The 16,768-nt window shown below is 37.8% G+C and overlaps 1 protein-coding gene across 4 annotated transcripts in view; it reads left to right on the top strand.

Moving 5' to 3' along the window:
• The window catches only part of CLCN5 (chloride voltage-gated channel 5), a 172,727-nt gene that overhangs the window by 118,468 nt on the left and 37,491 nt on the right, over nt 1-16,768 (top strand). For all 4 annotated transcript variants that reach the window (XR_008290106.1, XM_027054170.2, XM_053202319.1 and 1 more), the window contains one exon: nt 9,717-9,863. Coding sequence is in view for 3 of the 4 variants with exons in the window: in XM_027054170.2 (XP_026909971.1) it covers nt 9,717-9,863 (147 nt within the window). In the remaining variant the exon portion in view is untranslated. The remainder of the gene's footprint in view (nt 1-9,716; nt 9,864-16,768) is intronic.

Consider the following 16,768-nt stretch of genomic DNA (forward strand, 5'->3'; position numbering starts at 1 on the left):
ATTTTACTCGTTTATTCCAAAGTGAAAGTGATCTATGAATTTTGAGCATTGTCTTTGTCAGGTGTGACAGACCCTTGTCCTTGAACCGCATGACACTTCTCTAAGCATCTCGTTAATTTCTCTCTTGAAATCTTTTTTATAATAAAATGTTCTCACATTTGAAGAATCTCTGAGATAAAACCAAAGAAAAGCTGATCTACTAAAAGAAGATAGCACATTATTTTAATTTTAGTTTCTCTGAATTTTTAAAGCCCCCTTGTTTCTTTTCTTTAATTATCTACTAATGTCTTTTTTCTGTTCATCTGTTTGGATCCAGTTTTAATAGTTTGAAATATCTCTTTATCAAGGCTATTACTTCTTTGGGAAAAAAACATATAGAAAATATTGGTTTGTCACTTGCTTTACTGTCACAGCAGCCACATGGTCTCTTCTGACTGGCTTGTCCTCTTCCTCTGTCTGACCAGTCTCACCCAAATATGGTTTCTCCATTCTGTGTTCTTTCTCTGGTTCAACAGTTCTCAAAGAGTGGCCTGGGGGCTCCTGAGACTTTTGAGGGGTCTGAAAAGTCAAAAATTATTTTCGTATGAAGACATGTTTTGTCTTTTTCACTTTCATTTATTCATGAATAAACAGTGGAGTTTTTTAGAGGCTGTGTAACAGGTGATGTCATCGCTCCTGTTGCTAATGGAAGATGTGAACCCGGATCCAGCTGTCTTCCATTAAGACAGACATTGAAAGATTTTCAAAGTGCCTCTCATTAATTTTATTTTGGAAAACGTACAATTTATTCTTTCCAAAAAATGTTAATATATAGTGATTTTAGGATTGTATTTAAATGCATTAAAAAGTATTTATTTTTTTTAACATTCCTGGGTTTTAATTTTTAATACAGGCAATAGCTATGGATAGAACCCATATAAATAAAAGCTCTTTAAGCTCCTCAATAATTCTGAGGACTACAGGGATCCTGAGACCAAAATGTTTGAGAACTGCTGCTGTGGTACTGCCTGCTTTGTATCCTGTCTTTTCTCATAACCCGTACTTATCTGCGAGGAGGACTCCCAGATGAAGACTATGTTGTGAGACGCAGCACTATTATTTCCTCCTGGGATTTTTTTTTTTACCCACAATTTTGACAGACAAGGTGCCTTGGCTTAAGGATTGGCCCAATCCTCTGAAATAAGCACCTGCTAGCATCTTCGAGGTTTGCAAATCACTTCTGCTTCTTAAAATAAAGTAACTAAAACTGGAATTGGACTATAAACTAGATTATTTACTGAGTTCTCTCTTTGTGTCAGGCGCTTGGGAACAAAGATTTAAGTTACCCTGTCCTCAGGTAGCTCAAAGTATAATGGGTAGCCAAAAGCTGATTTTATATGTGTGCCAGTTCTTATCACCTTTAGTGTTATACTTAGGATTGTCTTAATATTTTTAAAAAAAATTTTAACATATATTTCTGAGAGGGAGAGACAGAGCATGCACAGGGGAGGGACAGAGAGAGACAGAGACAGAGACAGAGAGACAGAATCTGAAGCAGGCTCCAGGCTCTGAGCTGTCAGCACAGAGCCCAATGCAAGGCTCCAACTCATGAACCGTGACATCATGACCTGAGCCGAACTCAGATGCTTAACTGACTGAGCCACCCAGGTGCCCCTAGGATTGTGTTAATGTTTTATTTTTAATAACATGATAATACTTGTAGCTTGGTAGATTCTATAATGCCTCTCAAGTTTTTCTTCCTCTTGCATTTTCTCTTTTCCACTTTGGCAGCATCTGGCATATATTACACAACATGCCATGTGCAGGTCAACAGATATTTTTGTGGAGTAAAAATAAGAAATAAGAAAGTTTATTGCTTCTTTGTGCTTGTTAGCTTTGGAATGTGTGATATACTTTTATATATTCATTGAAGGGCCATATGTATCAGCCCACCCATTGGTTTACACATTTGTTTTTTCCAAGTGGGCTAAATGAGATGGAAATATTAATTTATATAAACCAACATATGTCTCTGTCACTAGTAAAACAAGATGTCAGTATGGTATACCGTAAACTAGTACCATCCCCTGCCACACACACCTGGCTCTTTCAGTACAGCCTTCAGAAATATGTACCCCTCCTCCTTCCCAAATCCCCTACATTTAAACAGGAAGTAGCGAACTACCTTCCTAGCCCTTTACCCCTCTGTCTTCCAGCCCACTGCTGCTGTATGTACCTCTTAAAATCATGTTTTTATCATGTTGCTCCTTAAAAACCATAGTGACCCCATTGACTTACCAGGTCCTTCATGATGTATCTCCATCCATTTGCTCACAAACAGCTACCCTGTCTTCTAGGCAAGCACAAATGCCAGCCTCATTCTCATCTCAAGCCTTTGATCATTTCTTTTCCTGGGCCTGGAATACCCTCTCTCCTCCATGAAGCCTTCTCTGGCTTACAGTCTCCTCTCCCTTTTCTGAATGCCAATTGTACTTTCATTCTAGCAGTTTAGCACTTAGCTATGGTGCAAATTGCATTATGTGAAAGTTTTCTCCCCAACTATATCATAAATCCCTTGAGAGTATTGAAAAGGTAACTAATGTTTTTTTGTATCCCCAGTTCCCTACCATCACAGTGCAAGGCATAGATTTATTGAGGACCAGCCATATAAATATGTTGGTTGGCCATTAACTCTTCCTCCCCAACTGGAATCCTCTTAGTAAGGATTTATTGAACACCTACTCTGTAATAACACTAGAGTTGCTGGGACAACAGAAATGAGAAGGGCTTGGTGTAGTCACAAGACTTAAGTGGTAGAGATTATGTAATTAACATAGATACCTCAACAAAGGAGGTGTTGAGGGAAAAGCCTATTTGAGCTGGTCCTAGATGGATTGAATGGGATTTAATCAGGCTGAAAAGAGGATGGAGGACTGGATGGGATTCCAGATAGAGTATCTGGCTTAAGCAAAGGCATGGGGGTGTAAAAGTGGCTTATATGGAGTATAATAAATTTGTGGCAGAGGATACGTCTGTCTGGGTAGATGGGATCTAAATTTGATAGGGCTCAGAATGCCTTGCAGAGAAATTTAAACTTGACCCTATAGACACATGTACCCCAATGTTTATAGCAGCGCTTTCAACAATAGCCAAATTATGGAAAGAGCCTAAATGCCTGTCAACTGATGAATGGATAAACACAATGGACGTGTTTATATACACAATGGAATACCACTTGGCAATGAGAAAGAATGAAATCCTGCCATTTTCAGCAACGTGGATGGAACTAGAAGGTATTATGCTGAGTGAAATAAGTCAGTCAGAGAAGGGCAGATATCATATGTTTTCACTCATATGTGGATCTTGAGAAACTTAACCGAAGACCATGGGGGAAGGGAAGAGGAAAAAATAGTTACAAACAGAGAGGGAGGGAGGCAAACCACAAGACTCTTAAATACAGATAACAAACTGAGGGTGGGTGGGGGGTGGGGGAGAGGGAAAATGGGTAATGGGCATTGAGGAGGGCACTTGTTGGGATGAGCACTGGGTGTTGTATGGAAACCAATTTTTTTTTTATATTTAGTCATACCTAGTTAGGTATATATTTTTATTTTTTTTCAATATATGAAATTTATTGTCAAATTGGTTTCCATACAACACCCAGTGCTCATCCTAAAAGGTGCCCTCCTCAATACCCATCAGCCACCCTCCCCTCCCTCCCACCCCCCATCAACCCTCAGTTTGTTCTCAGTTTTTAAGAGTCTCTTATGCTTTGGCAACTTAACATAAACCCATGGGGGAGGGGAAGGAAAAAAAGAAAAAAAAAAGAGTTTAGAGTGGGAGAGAGCCAAAGCATAAGAGACTCTTATGTAAACCAATTTGACAATAAATTATATTAAAAAATAAACTTGACCCTATAGGCATTGGGGAACCAGCTTTATGATTTTAAGCAAGAAAGTGGCAGAACGCACTAAAAGTGCCTTTAAGCTGAAAGTGTGAAGCTGTGTAACACAAATATCAACCAAACATTTCTCCTTAATTGCCCTCCTCCCCAACCCTCCATTATATGACAAGCCCTATATGCAATCTACTAATTGGGATAATATGTAAAATCCCCTTACTTTGTTCCTGCCCTACCCTAAATTCTGGCTGATCTCAGGTTTGTGGCCATCTAGAGGTTTGATTTATTCCAGAGGTGCCATTTTCTGGACTGACATGTCATAGTGAAGTCACAAACTTGTGGAAAGACCACTGGGCTTGGAGTTTAACTGCATGTGGGTTTGAATCTCAACTGTAAGGAATTTATTTCCTCATTATTCTGCTGCTTTAACTTTTTTTTCTCTTGAACTTTTTTTAAAGTTTATTTTATTTGAGAGAGGGAGAGAGGAAGGGAGAGAGAGAGAGAGAGAGAGAGAGAGCAAGAGAGAATCCCAAGCAGGCTCCACACTGTCAGCCCAGAGCCCAACAGGGGGCTTGAACCCACAAACCATGATATCATGACCTGAGCTGAAATCAAGAGTCAGATGCTTAAACAAGTGAGCCACCTAGGCGCCCCTCTCTTGCAGTTTTTTTTTTTTTTAATGCTTACTCATTTTTTGAGATAGAAAGAGTGTGAGTAGGGGAGGGGTAGAGAGAAAGGGAGAGACACAGAATTGGAAGCAGGCTCCAGGCTCTGAACTGTCAGCACAGAGCCAGATGCAGGGTTGGAACCCACGAACTGTGAGATCATGACCTGAGCTGAAGTTGGACACTTGGCCGAATGAGCCACCGAGGAGCCCCTTGAAGTTTTTTATATCTGCAAAATAAAACCAATGGCTCTACCAGAATGGATTATCCATAGGCAAGTATCACTTTTGAGTTTTAGTAACTGTGCTTATTTCCTTTGTTGAACTCCTATTTTTAGCATCTGTTTTGCTTGACTTGCTACTTCTAATTTTCTTTTGTTGACCCTTTATTCCTATGTACTTATTAAGGAAGCACTTTATAACCCAAACAGTGAAGCAGATAGCTGCTCCAGGAAATGTTTAGAATGAGGCAGCTCAATTTAGCTGGATTCTTCTGTGTCAGTGGGTTACAGGAAGGAGTTTGTAAGGTCCCTATGGGTAAACTGAAAAGTTTTCCAGCTTCTCCTTTGTGAGTCTTCATCCTGTAGTGTCATCATTTTGTTTTAATGAATTCCCAGAACAATAGGTACACCCATCTGAAAATATGACTACAGGACATATTCCAAATCCAGACATAAATTATTTTTGGACTCCCTATACTTTTTCTTCCTATGATTTTTGTGGCTAATGTAGAGTTGCTGGCACTATGTATTTTACCTCATTTCCTGAATGAAACATGTAAGCAGTGGAGAGAGAGGGAAAGGATTCTGCATCATTTTGTAACTTTTCTTGATTTTCTTCAGTGCTAGTCACTGTATGGACTTCATGGGAATTTAATAAATTTAAACAGAAAGAAAACCTCTTGAGTTGTGCTACCATATTGGCCTGAGTTCTTCTCATAAGCTAAAATGATGCTTGTTTTTAGCTAAGATTTCTAGAAATCGGAATACCTACTCTTGAGATAAAGTGCTTTTGGTGGGTTTGTTGAATGTAGTAAATCCAGAGCTAGACAAATATTAACTACAAATATGGACTCTGATGCCAACCTGCATTTAAGAAGGAAAGTTGAGGTGGAGGGTGAGGGCAGGGAACATGTCTTGTGTGGATTTTGTGATTTGCATTTAAGTTGATGTTTTTTCTGCTGTATTTTTAATTTTCATCCTGTTGAGTTTGAAGTAGCAACAGAAGTGTCAGGGTAGAGTTCTTGGGAATTCAGGACTAGAGCTTGAGGTAGAGATAAGAGCTAGAGATAGTAGGCTTTTTTAAAGAATCAAATAAAATAAATCAGATTAAGGTGGAGAAGGATCTGTGATCTCAGCCAGATACAGAGCAAAGTAGAGGGGCTCTTTTTCTTCTTAAATAAAAAGTAAAACACTTATTCCTGGATGACACGAGGGAAGACCGAAGTTCAGGATTTCCTCTGTGTTGTCAGTAGTAGGAAAAAAACTGCTAAGGATCCTGTGGTGGGTCAGTTTCCCTAGAAGCAGAAACTGAGACAAGGCATTCTGTGTAAGCATGTTGTTGTGGGAATGCTCAAAGAAGGGGAATGAAGGAAACAGGTAGAGCAGGGGAAGGGGAAAGAGTCCAGTGAGGATGAAAGATTGGCAAGCAGCAGTGAAGGAGCTCAGCTAAGGCCATAGAACATGGATTCTTAGTACCCTAGTACCTATTTGATCCACATAACAAAGTTAGAATTTGTGTAGCTAAGGAAATGGTTTCATGATCAGTCATTTTGTACATTATTAGTACCTTTGCATAAATGACCCTACCTTCTCTACTTGACCATTTGTCACCACACAAGCATGGCAATGTGTGGAGAACTTACTGTTCCTGTATGTACAGACTTCAAGCTGTTTGTGCATATTAAGGGAGGAGACTGGGAATGCATTTGTTTTCTTTATATTTGTTCTTATCCATAAGTGATGGCAAGTTTCCCTTGGGATATCTGTTCTCTTGGTTTCAACCAACACCTTGATGTTGATAACTCTCAAATCTTTGTCTCTCAATCTTCATCTCATCTGACCCATCTCGCATCATATTTGTGTCTGTCCCATGATGATTTGTACACAATAGGTGGCTCATAAATGTCACTCACACTTCAGTCAAGCTGGTCTCTATTACACATGAGGTATTAGGAAGTTGAACACATGATTTAGAGCTTAACTTTTTAAAAAATATTAACTGGGAAAATAGCCTCTCTGAGTTTGTTTCCTCGGGTGCACTAGGAGTAATAATGCCACAGCATAGGAACATTGGAAAAGTTAAGTGAAAGAATTCAGTTTAAGCACATAGCCCAGTGCCTAAAAATTGATAAGTACCTGGTAAATGTTGGTTCTTTATCCTTTTCGCTCAATGTTTAAAATATTTAATTTATCTGTTCCAATTTTCCAGCCCTATTGCTTAATTTATCCCATCTGATTTTTCCACATTCATTACACATAATTCAGATAACCTAAAGTAAGAAGTTTCTTAAGAGAATTGAAATACCTCAAAAGGAATATTGTTTGCCAAATCCAAAAGAACTATGCTGACTATGATTTTGGATCAAGATCTCATCAAAAAAATGGGAGGAGGGGGCAGGGCTAGGTGAAGTAAAGTTGACTCTAATGTTTTTTAAAATCAACATACTAAAATTTTTTGAGTAAAATTTATAATCTGAAGATTCACATTTAGGGTGTAGGAAATGTTTAATCTTTAATATTACATTCTTCAGCAGAGAACAACATTAAATGGCATAACATGCCTCTTCATTTCTGAGCATCTGCATTGTGTTATGAGCTCTGGGAGAATCAGAGCCATAAGATAATGTTTCTCTACTCCTAAATGGACAGAACATTTCTCAGTAGTGATGTCTAGTTTTTATTTCCATTGATTACTTGTGAACTCCCATGAGTTTTGTACACCTATCCTCATTTGGTGTGCTCTTTTGCATGGTTCTCAAAAAACTGCTATCGGCAGTTATGGCAGATATCAACTGCTATCAACTATATGGTAAGGGTAGAGGAACATTACATCTGAAGGGTAATTGAATATACTAAATGGTTTGCATGTCTATATTGTCCAAGTAAGAACATGAAAGAAAACATAAGAATAAGTGGTAATCCTGATTAGACATTTTTCCAAAGAAGACCTACAGATGGCCAACAGACATATGAAAAGATGCTCAACATCACTGATCATCAGGGAAATGCAAATCAAAACCACAATGAGATATTACATCACATCACTCAGAATGTCTAGTATCAAAAAGGCAAGAAATAATAAGTGTGGAGAGGATGTGGAGAAAAGGGAACTCTAGTGCACTATTGGTGGGAATGTAAATTGGTGCAGTCACTGTGGAAAACAGTATGGGGGTTCCTTAATTAAAAATAGGAATAACATATAATCCAGTAATTCCACTATTGGGTATTTACTTAAAGAAAATGAAAACACTAATTTGAAAAAGATATATGTACCCCTATGTTTATTGCAGTATTATTTACAGTAGCTAAGATATGGAAACAACCCAAGTGTCCATTGACAGATGAATGGATAAAGAAGATGTGGTATATATACATAATGGAATATTATTCAGCCATAACAAATAATGAGCTCTTGCCATTTCAACAACATGGATGGACCTAGAGGATATTCTGCTAAGTGAAATAAGACAGAGAAAGACAAATACCATATTATTTGTCTTATGTGTGGAATCTAAAAAACAAAAACAGACTCAAATAAAAAAAACAGATGGTTGCCAGAAGGGACGAGGGTTGGGCAAGATAGGTGAAGGGGATTAAGAGGTACAAACTTCCAGTTATACAGTAAATAAGTCACAGAGATAGAAAGTACGACATAGGTAATAGCGTCAATAATATTGTAATAATGTTGTATGGTGATAGTGACTACACTCATTTGGTGAGCACTGAATTATGTATAGAATTGTTGAATCACTGTGTTGTACACCTGAAACTAATATAACATTGTATGTCAACTATATTCAACAATAAAAAAAAATAGAATAAGAAGTAACTCAATGGGAATGCAAGCTGGTGCAGCCACTCTGGAAAACAGTATGGAGGCTCCTCAAAAAACTAAAAATAGAACTACCCTACGACCCAGCAATTTCACTACTAGGCATTTATCCATGGGATACAGGGGTGCTGTTTCGAAGGGACACATGCTCCACCATGTTAATAGCAGCACTATCAACAATAGCCAAAGTATGGAAAGAGCCAAAATGTCCATCGATGGATGAATGGATAAAGAAGATGTGGTATATATATACAATGGAGTATTACTTGGCAATCAAAAAGAATGAAATCTTGCCATTTGCAATTACTTGGATGGAACTGGAGGGTATTATGCTAAGTGAAATTAGTCCATCAGAGAAAGACAAATATCATAAGACTTCACTCATATGAGGACTTTAAGAGACAAAACAGATGAATGTAAGGGAACGGAAACAATATAAAAACAGGGAGGGGGACAAAACATAAGATACTCGTAAATATGGAGAACAAACAGGGTTACTGGAAGGGTTGAGAGATAGGCTAAATAGGTAAGGGGCACTAAGGAATCTACTCTTGAAATCATTGTTGCACTATATGCTAACTAATTTGGATGTAAATTTAAAAAAAAAATTAAAATAAAAGAAATAAAAAGAAGTAACACAAAAGGTGGAAACTAACTAAATGTCCATCAACTGAATAATAATGGATAAACAAAATATGGTATATCCATATGATGGTATTATTCAGTCTGAAAATGAAATAAAGTACTGATACATGCCAGAACATGGATGAGCCTTCAAAACATTATAAGTGAAAGAAGCCAGACACAAAAAGCCACAATTTATATATGATTATATGAAATACCTGGAATTGGCAGATCATTGAGACAGAAAGAGAATAGCAATTGTAAGGGGTTGGGGGTTAGGAGGGAGTTATGTTTACTGGGTACAGAGTTTCTGTTTGTGATGATGAAAAATTTCTGGAAATAGAGTGATAATTGCAAAACATTGTAAATGAAGCTACTGAATTGTCTAGTTTCAAATGGTTGAAATGATAAATTTTATGTGTAGTTGCCACAATGAAAAAAAAAGATAAGCTTGAAGGTCATTGTAATGAGCCTCTTGTTTTTGTTTCTGCACAGGGGCCATGGATAACAGAGGCTTTCAGCAGGGGAGTTTCAATAGCTTCCGGAGCAGCTCCAGTGATGAAGACTTGATGGACATACCAGGGACAGCTATGGATTTTTCCATGAGAGATGATGTTCCTCCCTTAGATGGGGAAATAGAAGGTATCATTACTGTTGATGACAGTTTTTCTTTTTAAAAATTATTTTAAATGTACATACAGTAAAATTTATTTTCTGGTACAATCTTAAGAGTTTTAACACATGCATAGATTTTTGTAACCACCACCACTGACAGGATACAGAACAGTTCAGCACCCTCAAAGAATTCCCTCCTGCCTCTTTGCAGCCAGACTTCTTCCACCCCCAATCCCTGGTAACCACTGATCTTTTTCTGTTCCTGTATTTTTTTTTTTCTTTTCTAGAATGTCATGCATGGAGTCACATAGTATGCACCTTTGAGACTGACTTCGCTACTCAGCTTAAGGCCTTGGAGATTAATTAAAGTTGTTCATTCCTTTTTTCTTGCTCAGTAGTATAGCCTGAAGTGGGATCACTGGGTCATGTGGTAAATGTATGTTGAACTTTATAAGAAACTGTCAAACCATTTTCCAGAGTAGCTGTAACCATTTTATATCTGAACTAGCTGTGTAATGAGAGTCCCACTTGTTCCCCATCTTCAACAGCTCTTGGTATTTCCAGTAATTTTTATTTTAGCCATTCTAATAGGTGTTATCCCATCATGGTTTTATTTTAATTTCCCTAATGACTTCTGATATGGAACATCCTTTCATGCACTTATTTGCTAACCTCATTTCCTGTTTGATGAAGTGTCTGTTCAAATCTGTTCCCTCTTTGGGACACCTGGGTGGCTCAGTTGGATGACCCACCGACTTCAGCTCAGGTCATGATCTCACAGTTCATACGTTCAAGCCCCACGTTGGGCTCTGTGCTGGCAGCTCAGAGCCTGGAGCGTGCTTCCGATCTTGTGTCTTCCTCTCTCTCTGCCCCTCCCCCTGCTTGCAGTCTGCTCTCTCTTTGTCTCAAAAATAAATAAACATTAAAAAAAATTTTTTTTAAAAATCTGTTCCCTCTTTCATAATTGGGTTTTTATTATCGGGCATGCATTCATATAATAAGAATTCCCTTCATCTATTATTTGGTTAGCCAGTACCATCATTCTTTTTGATAACTCCATATAATTTCATGATAGAGCTGCCAGAATTTACTTAATCAAGTTTCTATTGATGCACATTTCCGTTGTTTTCAATCTTTTGCTATTACAAACAATACTGCAGTGTGTGTGTGTTTATTCTTTAAGTATATTAGAGCATTTCTGTAGCATGAGTGTGTGAGTGCTATTTGACCACAGCCTTGCTGGTGCTGAATAGTCAAATTCTTTTTTCACCTTTACAATAGGATAGGCAAAATAAATAAAGAAATATTCATTATTGTTTTAATTTTTACTTTTTTAAATTAGTGAAGTTGAACATATTTTTGTATGTTTACTAACCCGTTAAATTTCTTTTTCTGGAAGTTTCCTGTTTATATGATGTTCCTATTTTTCTGATAGGCTGATTATCTTTTCTTAAGTTTTTCTAGGAGCCCTTCATATATTATTATTATGTTTCATCTAATGTAGGTTGAGTGTATCTTTTTCCATCTCTGGTTTTGTTTAAATTTTTTTTAAATCTACAAATATTAAAATTTTTACATAGCCAGATATATCACCCTTTTCTTTTGTGACTTCTGAGTTTCTTGTTGTAATTATAAAGGACTTTAATTAATAAATATAATATAATAAATCTATATAATTCCTTAAAACTACTGTCTGATTCTTTAACTGATTGGGATTGCCATTCTCAGCGTAAAGTCAGAGGACAAGAAACTACTGTCAGAATTTATTATTTAGCAAATTTGTATAAGAGGCATATGACATTACAGAAACTTTGCTAGGTTCTGGGAATTAGCAAAGATTTAAGGCACCATCCCTGCCTTCATAAAGTTGATTCTAGCTGACTAAGCAAACATTAAGTACTTATGATAATACCTACCTCTTAGAGTTCTTTTCAGGATTAAATGAAATAGTAACATAAAGTGCTTATAATAGTACCTGGCATGGAGCTAATGCTCAATAAAATGTTAGCTGTCATTATTATTATTGTTATTTTATTTCTGTTATAAGCCTATATTATAAGTGTTATAACTCTTATAAGAACTTAGCAGAAGCATCCTGTATGTTTGTGTGTGTCTAGGATTGGAAAAGTTTTCACAGAAAAGGTGTGTTTGAGAAGGGCCTTGAAATATAAGTTATTTGGTAGGAAGAAGAGCATTCCAGACAGGAAGCAAGATTTTATAGAGATATCAGCAGACACATGATACAGAGGTATAAATAAGCAAAATATAAGCCCAAATAAATAAAGTGGGGCCTTGAATGTCATGCTAGGAAGTTTGAATTAACCTTATTGTCACTGTGAGGACAAACTCCTCCACCCATTCATTCAACAAATACTTTTTGAATACCTGCTATGAAGCAGGCACTTTTATAGGCAGTGGAGATACAGTGGTGGGATTAACATAGATAAGATCCACATTGATCTGAAATTTAGATCTAGTCAGGTAAATGAGTAAGGGAATAGACTACTTAGTTAAGTATCCATTATAATTAGTATGAGGATGGAAAGAAAGTGAAGGACAATAGATGGTAACTGAGGAATACTACTTTAGAAAGGTTAAGAAGTTAGAAAGGTCAGGGAAGGCCTTTCCAAGGAGGTGACCAATTTGGGAAGAACATACCAGTAAGAAATTGTCTAGTAAAGGTGCCTCAAGACAGTAACAGTAGAAGAGAGCCCTTGAATTTATTTTATTTTATTAAAAAAATTTTTTTAACATTTATTTTTTGAGAGACAGAGTGTGAGCGAGGGAGAGGTAGAGAGAGAGGAAGTCACAGATTCTGAAACAGGCTCCAGGCACTAAGTCCCATGCGGGGCTTGAACTCACAAACCATGAGATCATGACCTGAACCGAAGTCTGTCACTCAACCGACTGAGCGACCCAGGTGCCCCGTAGACAGCCCCTGAATTTAAATTTCATAAAAGAAAGGTACTCATGGTTTGATATTTAATGGTTTTTCATATTTGCCTATTTCTGTGAAAGGGACTTGTATTTGTGTATCACTTCCACTTATATGTAGTTAAAACCCTCGTGAGTCAGTTATGACAACTACTAGCCCAAGTGAAGTGGTCAGTCCATAAACTGAAGCTGGCCACATCTTTTTGGGGGGGAGTGGGGTAAGATAAGTATTTTTCTCAATTCTCATTTTTTTATTATTACTTTTTAATATAATTTATTGTCAAATTGGAAGCTGGCCACTTCTAATAAGCCTTCCGGCTAATCCAGATTATTGCTTCTGATTGAAAATAATACCATATAGCATCCATATCACCAAAGTGCTTTTTGTGTTCACATTGCTCTCAATAAATGATGGAGGCAAGTGAGTGTCTATTATTCCTATTTAATAGACATGAAAGCTGAGGCGGGCAAGATTTTGACATTGCTTGTGACTATAGAATGTGTTTTTCCAGGAGTAGTCCTTCACCACTTTTCATTTGCCTGTACAGGAGAATTACTGCTTGTGATTTACAAGGTCTGACCATAAAGCGACAAAGGTGTTTTCTATGAGCCACACACAAAAATCAGTCCATTTACTGTCCTCTGTAGTGATATCATTTTCTTGCATAGCTTTTTAATTGTTCTTATTTTATTTAATGTTTTCACATGTGGTTTCCTAACATACACAACAACAACAACAGAAAAAAAGGTCATAAAGTCCTTGATGTCAGTGGTGAGACTGTGCATAAAATACTAACATTTTGTACCAGGCACAATAACACGTACTAAAAAGATTAGTTAAAAGGAGCTTGAAAGGCAGTAGAAGTGGTTCTTGTTTTCCAGATGGCTAGAGGGATTGATTTATGAGGAATGAGTAAATAAATTATGCATGGCGTGGTTAAATGCATCTGAGGTAGTATTATAGCAGTCTGTAAATGAGAAGAAACATAAACATGGAGGTCTCAAAGAAGGGGAGAGGGAGGAAAAGAGGAAAAAGGGTTTAAGTAATAAGAAAAACTTCAGAGCTGTTCTCATAGTCCATCTGTTCTCACTTGCCTGACTCTGCAGCCTGGATGTTATGGTCGGCAATTCATTCATTCAGCCATTCAATTATTCAGTATTTATGGAACACCCAGATAGGAATGCAGCGCTGTGCGGTTTTAGTAATGCTTATCAGTTCCCTTGTTTCCCTCACCCCCTTGTCTTTCTACCTCACATGCCTGGCTACTCCTCTCTGACTGAGTGAGGACACAGGTAAAGGCACAGAGGCATGAGAGAGCCTTTTCTAATCATGAAACAGAGTCTTGCGCATCTGAGTTCTGAGGCTCCCGGGACAGAATGACTGACAGTTGGAGCAGGAGGGAGGATAGCAGGGGATGGGGCGGGAGATCTAGTTAGAAATCTGGGTGAGATCTAGACTGTCTGTGCTTCTGGACCTTTTCTTGTAACCAAGGAGTCATCAAATAATTTAAAAGCAGAGGAATGATATGATCAGAGTGGTGCTTTAGGGAATTTATGGCTGTGTGGAGGATGGATTCAGGGGAGGAGTGGGTTGGAGACTGGAAGACCAGTTAAACTGTTATTTTTTAAAAAAAACATCTATGTAAAAGATCAAAAGGCCTGTATTAAGACAACAGGAATGGAGAGGAAGGAATAGCTTTTGGAGGAATTTCAAAAGGGGGCTTGGTAGGTCCAATTAGATATGGGGAATAACCTAGAAGAGTCACAGATGACTTCAAAGCCCAGGTGGAGTATGAGGGCAGGCCGAGTCCCCCTCGTGTGGGGGAACATGCCCACACCACCCCTGCAAGCCTCGGCATAACCTCCCAATGTCCCAGGGAAGGAAAAATGTCATTTACGTTTTTTTAAAAAAAATTTAATGTTTATTTTTAAGAGAGAGAGAGACTGCATGCGAGGGAAAGTGAGCGGGGGAAGGGCAGAGAGAGAGGGAGACACGGAACCCAAAGCAGGATCCAAGCTATCAGCACAGAGCCCGACACGGGGCTTGAACCCATGCACGAACTGCAAGATCACGACCTGAGCTGTAGTCAGACATGTAACCAACTGAGTCACGCAGGCACCCTAGAAAAGTGTCTTTTAAAATGAAACACATGGCAGTGTGTGAAATCCACCAGGTAAGCTGTGAAACAGTTGCATTTGTTCTGCCCTGCTGCAAGGAAAGATTATAATATTCCTCCAGAAAGAAATGGAAAACATCTTGGGCTCTGGCTCATGGGCAAACCTGTCAGCACTTCAGTTGACTCAAGCAATTGTGTGGATGGCACAGGGAGAATAAGTAAAGAGAATTTGGGATCTATCACCCTCACAATGCTATAACTTGCCTAAACACTTAGCCTGGGAGAATAGCAATTGTCACTGCTGCTTTTTGAGCTGGAAAAAAAAAAGTGGCCTGTATCCAAAGCTCCATGGGGCACATAAACCACACCAGTTTTATATGCTGAAGCCTCCAAATGAGGCTTATTATGATGTCCACAGGCTTTACAGGCTTCCTTTAGGGTACTTGATAGGAAAATACCTAGTCAGATTTTAGAACCTGTGTCGCTTTATCTCTCTCCATTTATTTACTGGTATTTGTGTCTTATCTAAAATACATGCTTTATGCAGATACACAGTTTTTACCTAATGTCCCATCCAGGATACCACATTGCATTTAGTCTTTATGTCTCTTTGGTCTCCTCTTGGCTGTGATGGCTTCTTAGACTTCCTTTGTTTTTGATGACCTTGACAGCTGTTTTTTCAGTAGCCTTTAAATTTCATTGCATACCTGTGTCCTTTTTTCCCCAGTTTCAGTGAGAGATAATTGATAGACATCACTATGTAAGTTTAAGGCTTACAGCATCATGGTTTGATTTATGTATACTGTGAAATGATTACCACAGTGGGTTTAGTTAAAATCCATCATCTCATATAGATACAATCAAAAGAAAACGACGTCTCCTTGGGATGAGAACTCTTAGGATTTACTCTTAACAACTGTCCTATATATCATACAGCAGTGTTAACTGTTAGCGGTAGTCCATCATGTTGTACATTATATCTTATTTATGTTATAACTGTAAGTTTATACCTTTTTGACCACCTTTCTCCAGCTCTCCATCCTCCTACCCACTGCCTCTGGTAATCACACCTCTGATCTCTTTTTCTATGAGTTCTTTCTTTTTTTTTTTTTTTTACATTCCACACGTGAGATCACAAAGTATTTGTCTTTCTCTGTCTGACTTATTTCACTTAGCATAATGCCTCCAGTGTCCATCCATGCTGTCACAAATGGCAACATTTCCTCATTTTTAAAGGCTAAATAATACTCTATTGTGTATGTATATACCACAATTTCTTTATGCATTCATCATCGATGGGCACTTAGGCTGCTTCTATGTCTTGACTATTAGAAACAATGCTGCAGTGAACATGAGAATGCAGATATCTTTTTGAGTTAGCCATTTTGTATTCCCATCAGGAACAAATGAAGAGTTCCTGTTCCTCCAGATCCTTGTGAATGATTGTATTGTCAGCGTTTTAGATTTTAGCCATTCTAATAGGTGTGTAGTGGTATCTCATTGAATTTGCACTTCCCTGATGACATAGAATGTTAAGCATTTTTACATTTACTCTTTGCCGTCTGTGTATCTTTGGTGAGGCCTAGATGTTTCTATTTAGACCTTTCTTCTTTTCTAATATAGGTGCTTAATGCTGTGAATTTCTCTCAGCACTATTTTGGCTGCATCCTACAGATTTTTATATCTTATATTTTCATTTTCATTTACTTCAAAATAGTTTTTAATTTGTCTTGAGACTTATTTGGCCCATGGGTTACTTAGAAGGGCGTTGTTTAATTTCCAGGTATTTGGGCAGTTTCCAGCTATTGCTCTGATTGGTTTCTAGTTTAATTCCATTGTGGATTTATGGAAAATGGCTAGGAGTTGGGCTGTTTAATTTGG

The sequence above is a fragment of the Acinonyx jubatus genome, chromosome X (assembly GCF_027475565.1).
Source record: "Acinonyx jubatus isolate Ajub_Pintada_27869175 chromosome X, VMU_Ajub_asm_v1.0, whole genome shotgun sequence".
Lineage (NCBI taxonomy): Eukaryota > Metazoa > Chordata > Mammalia > Carnivora > Felidae > Acinonyx > Acinonyx jubatus.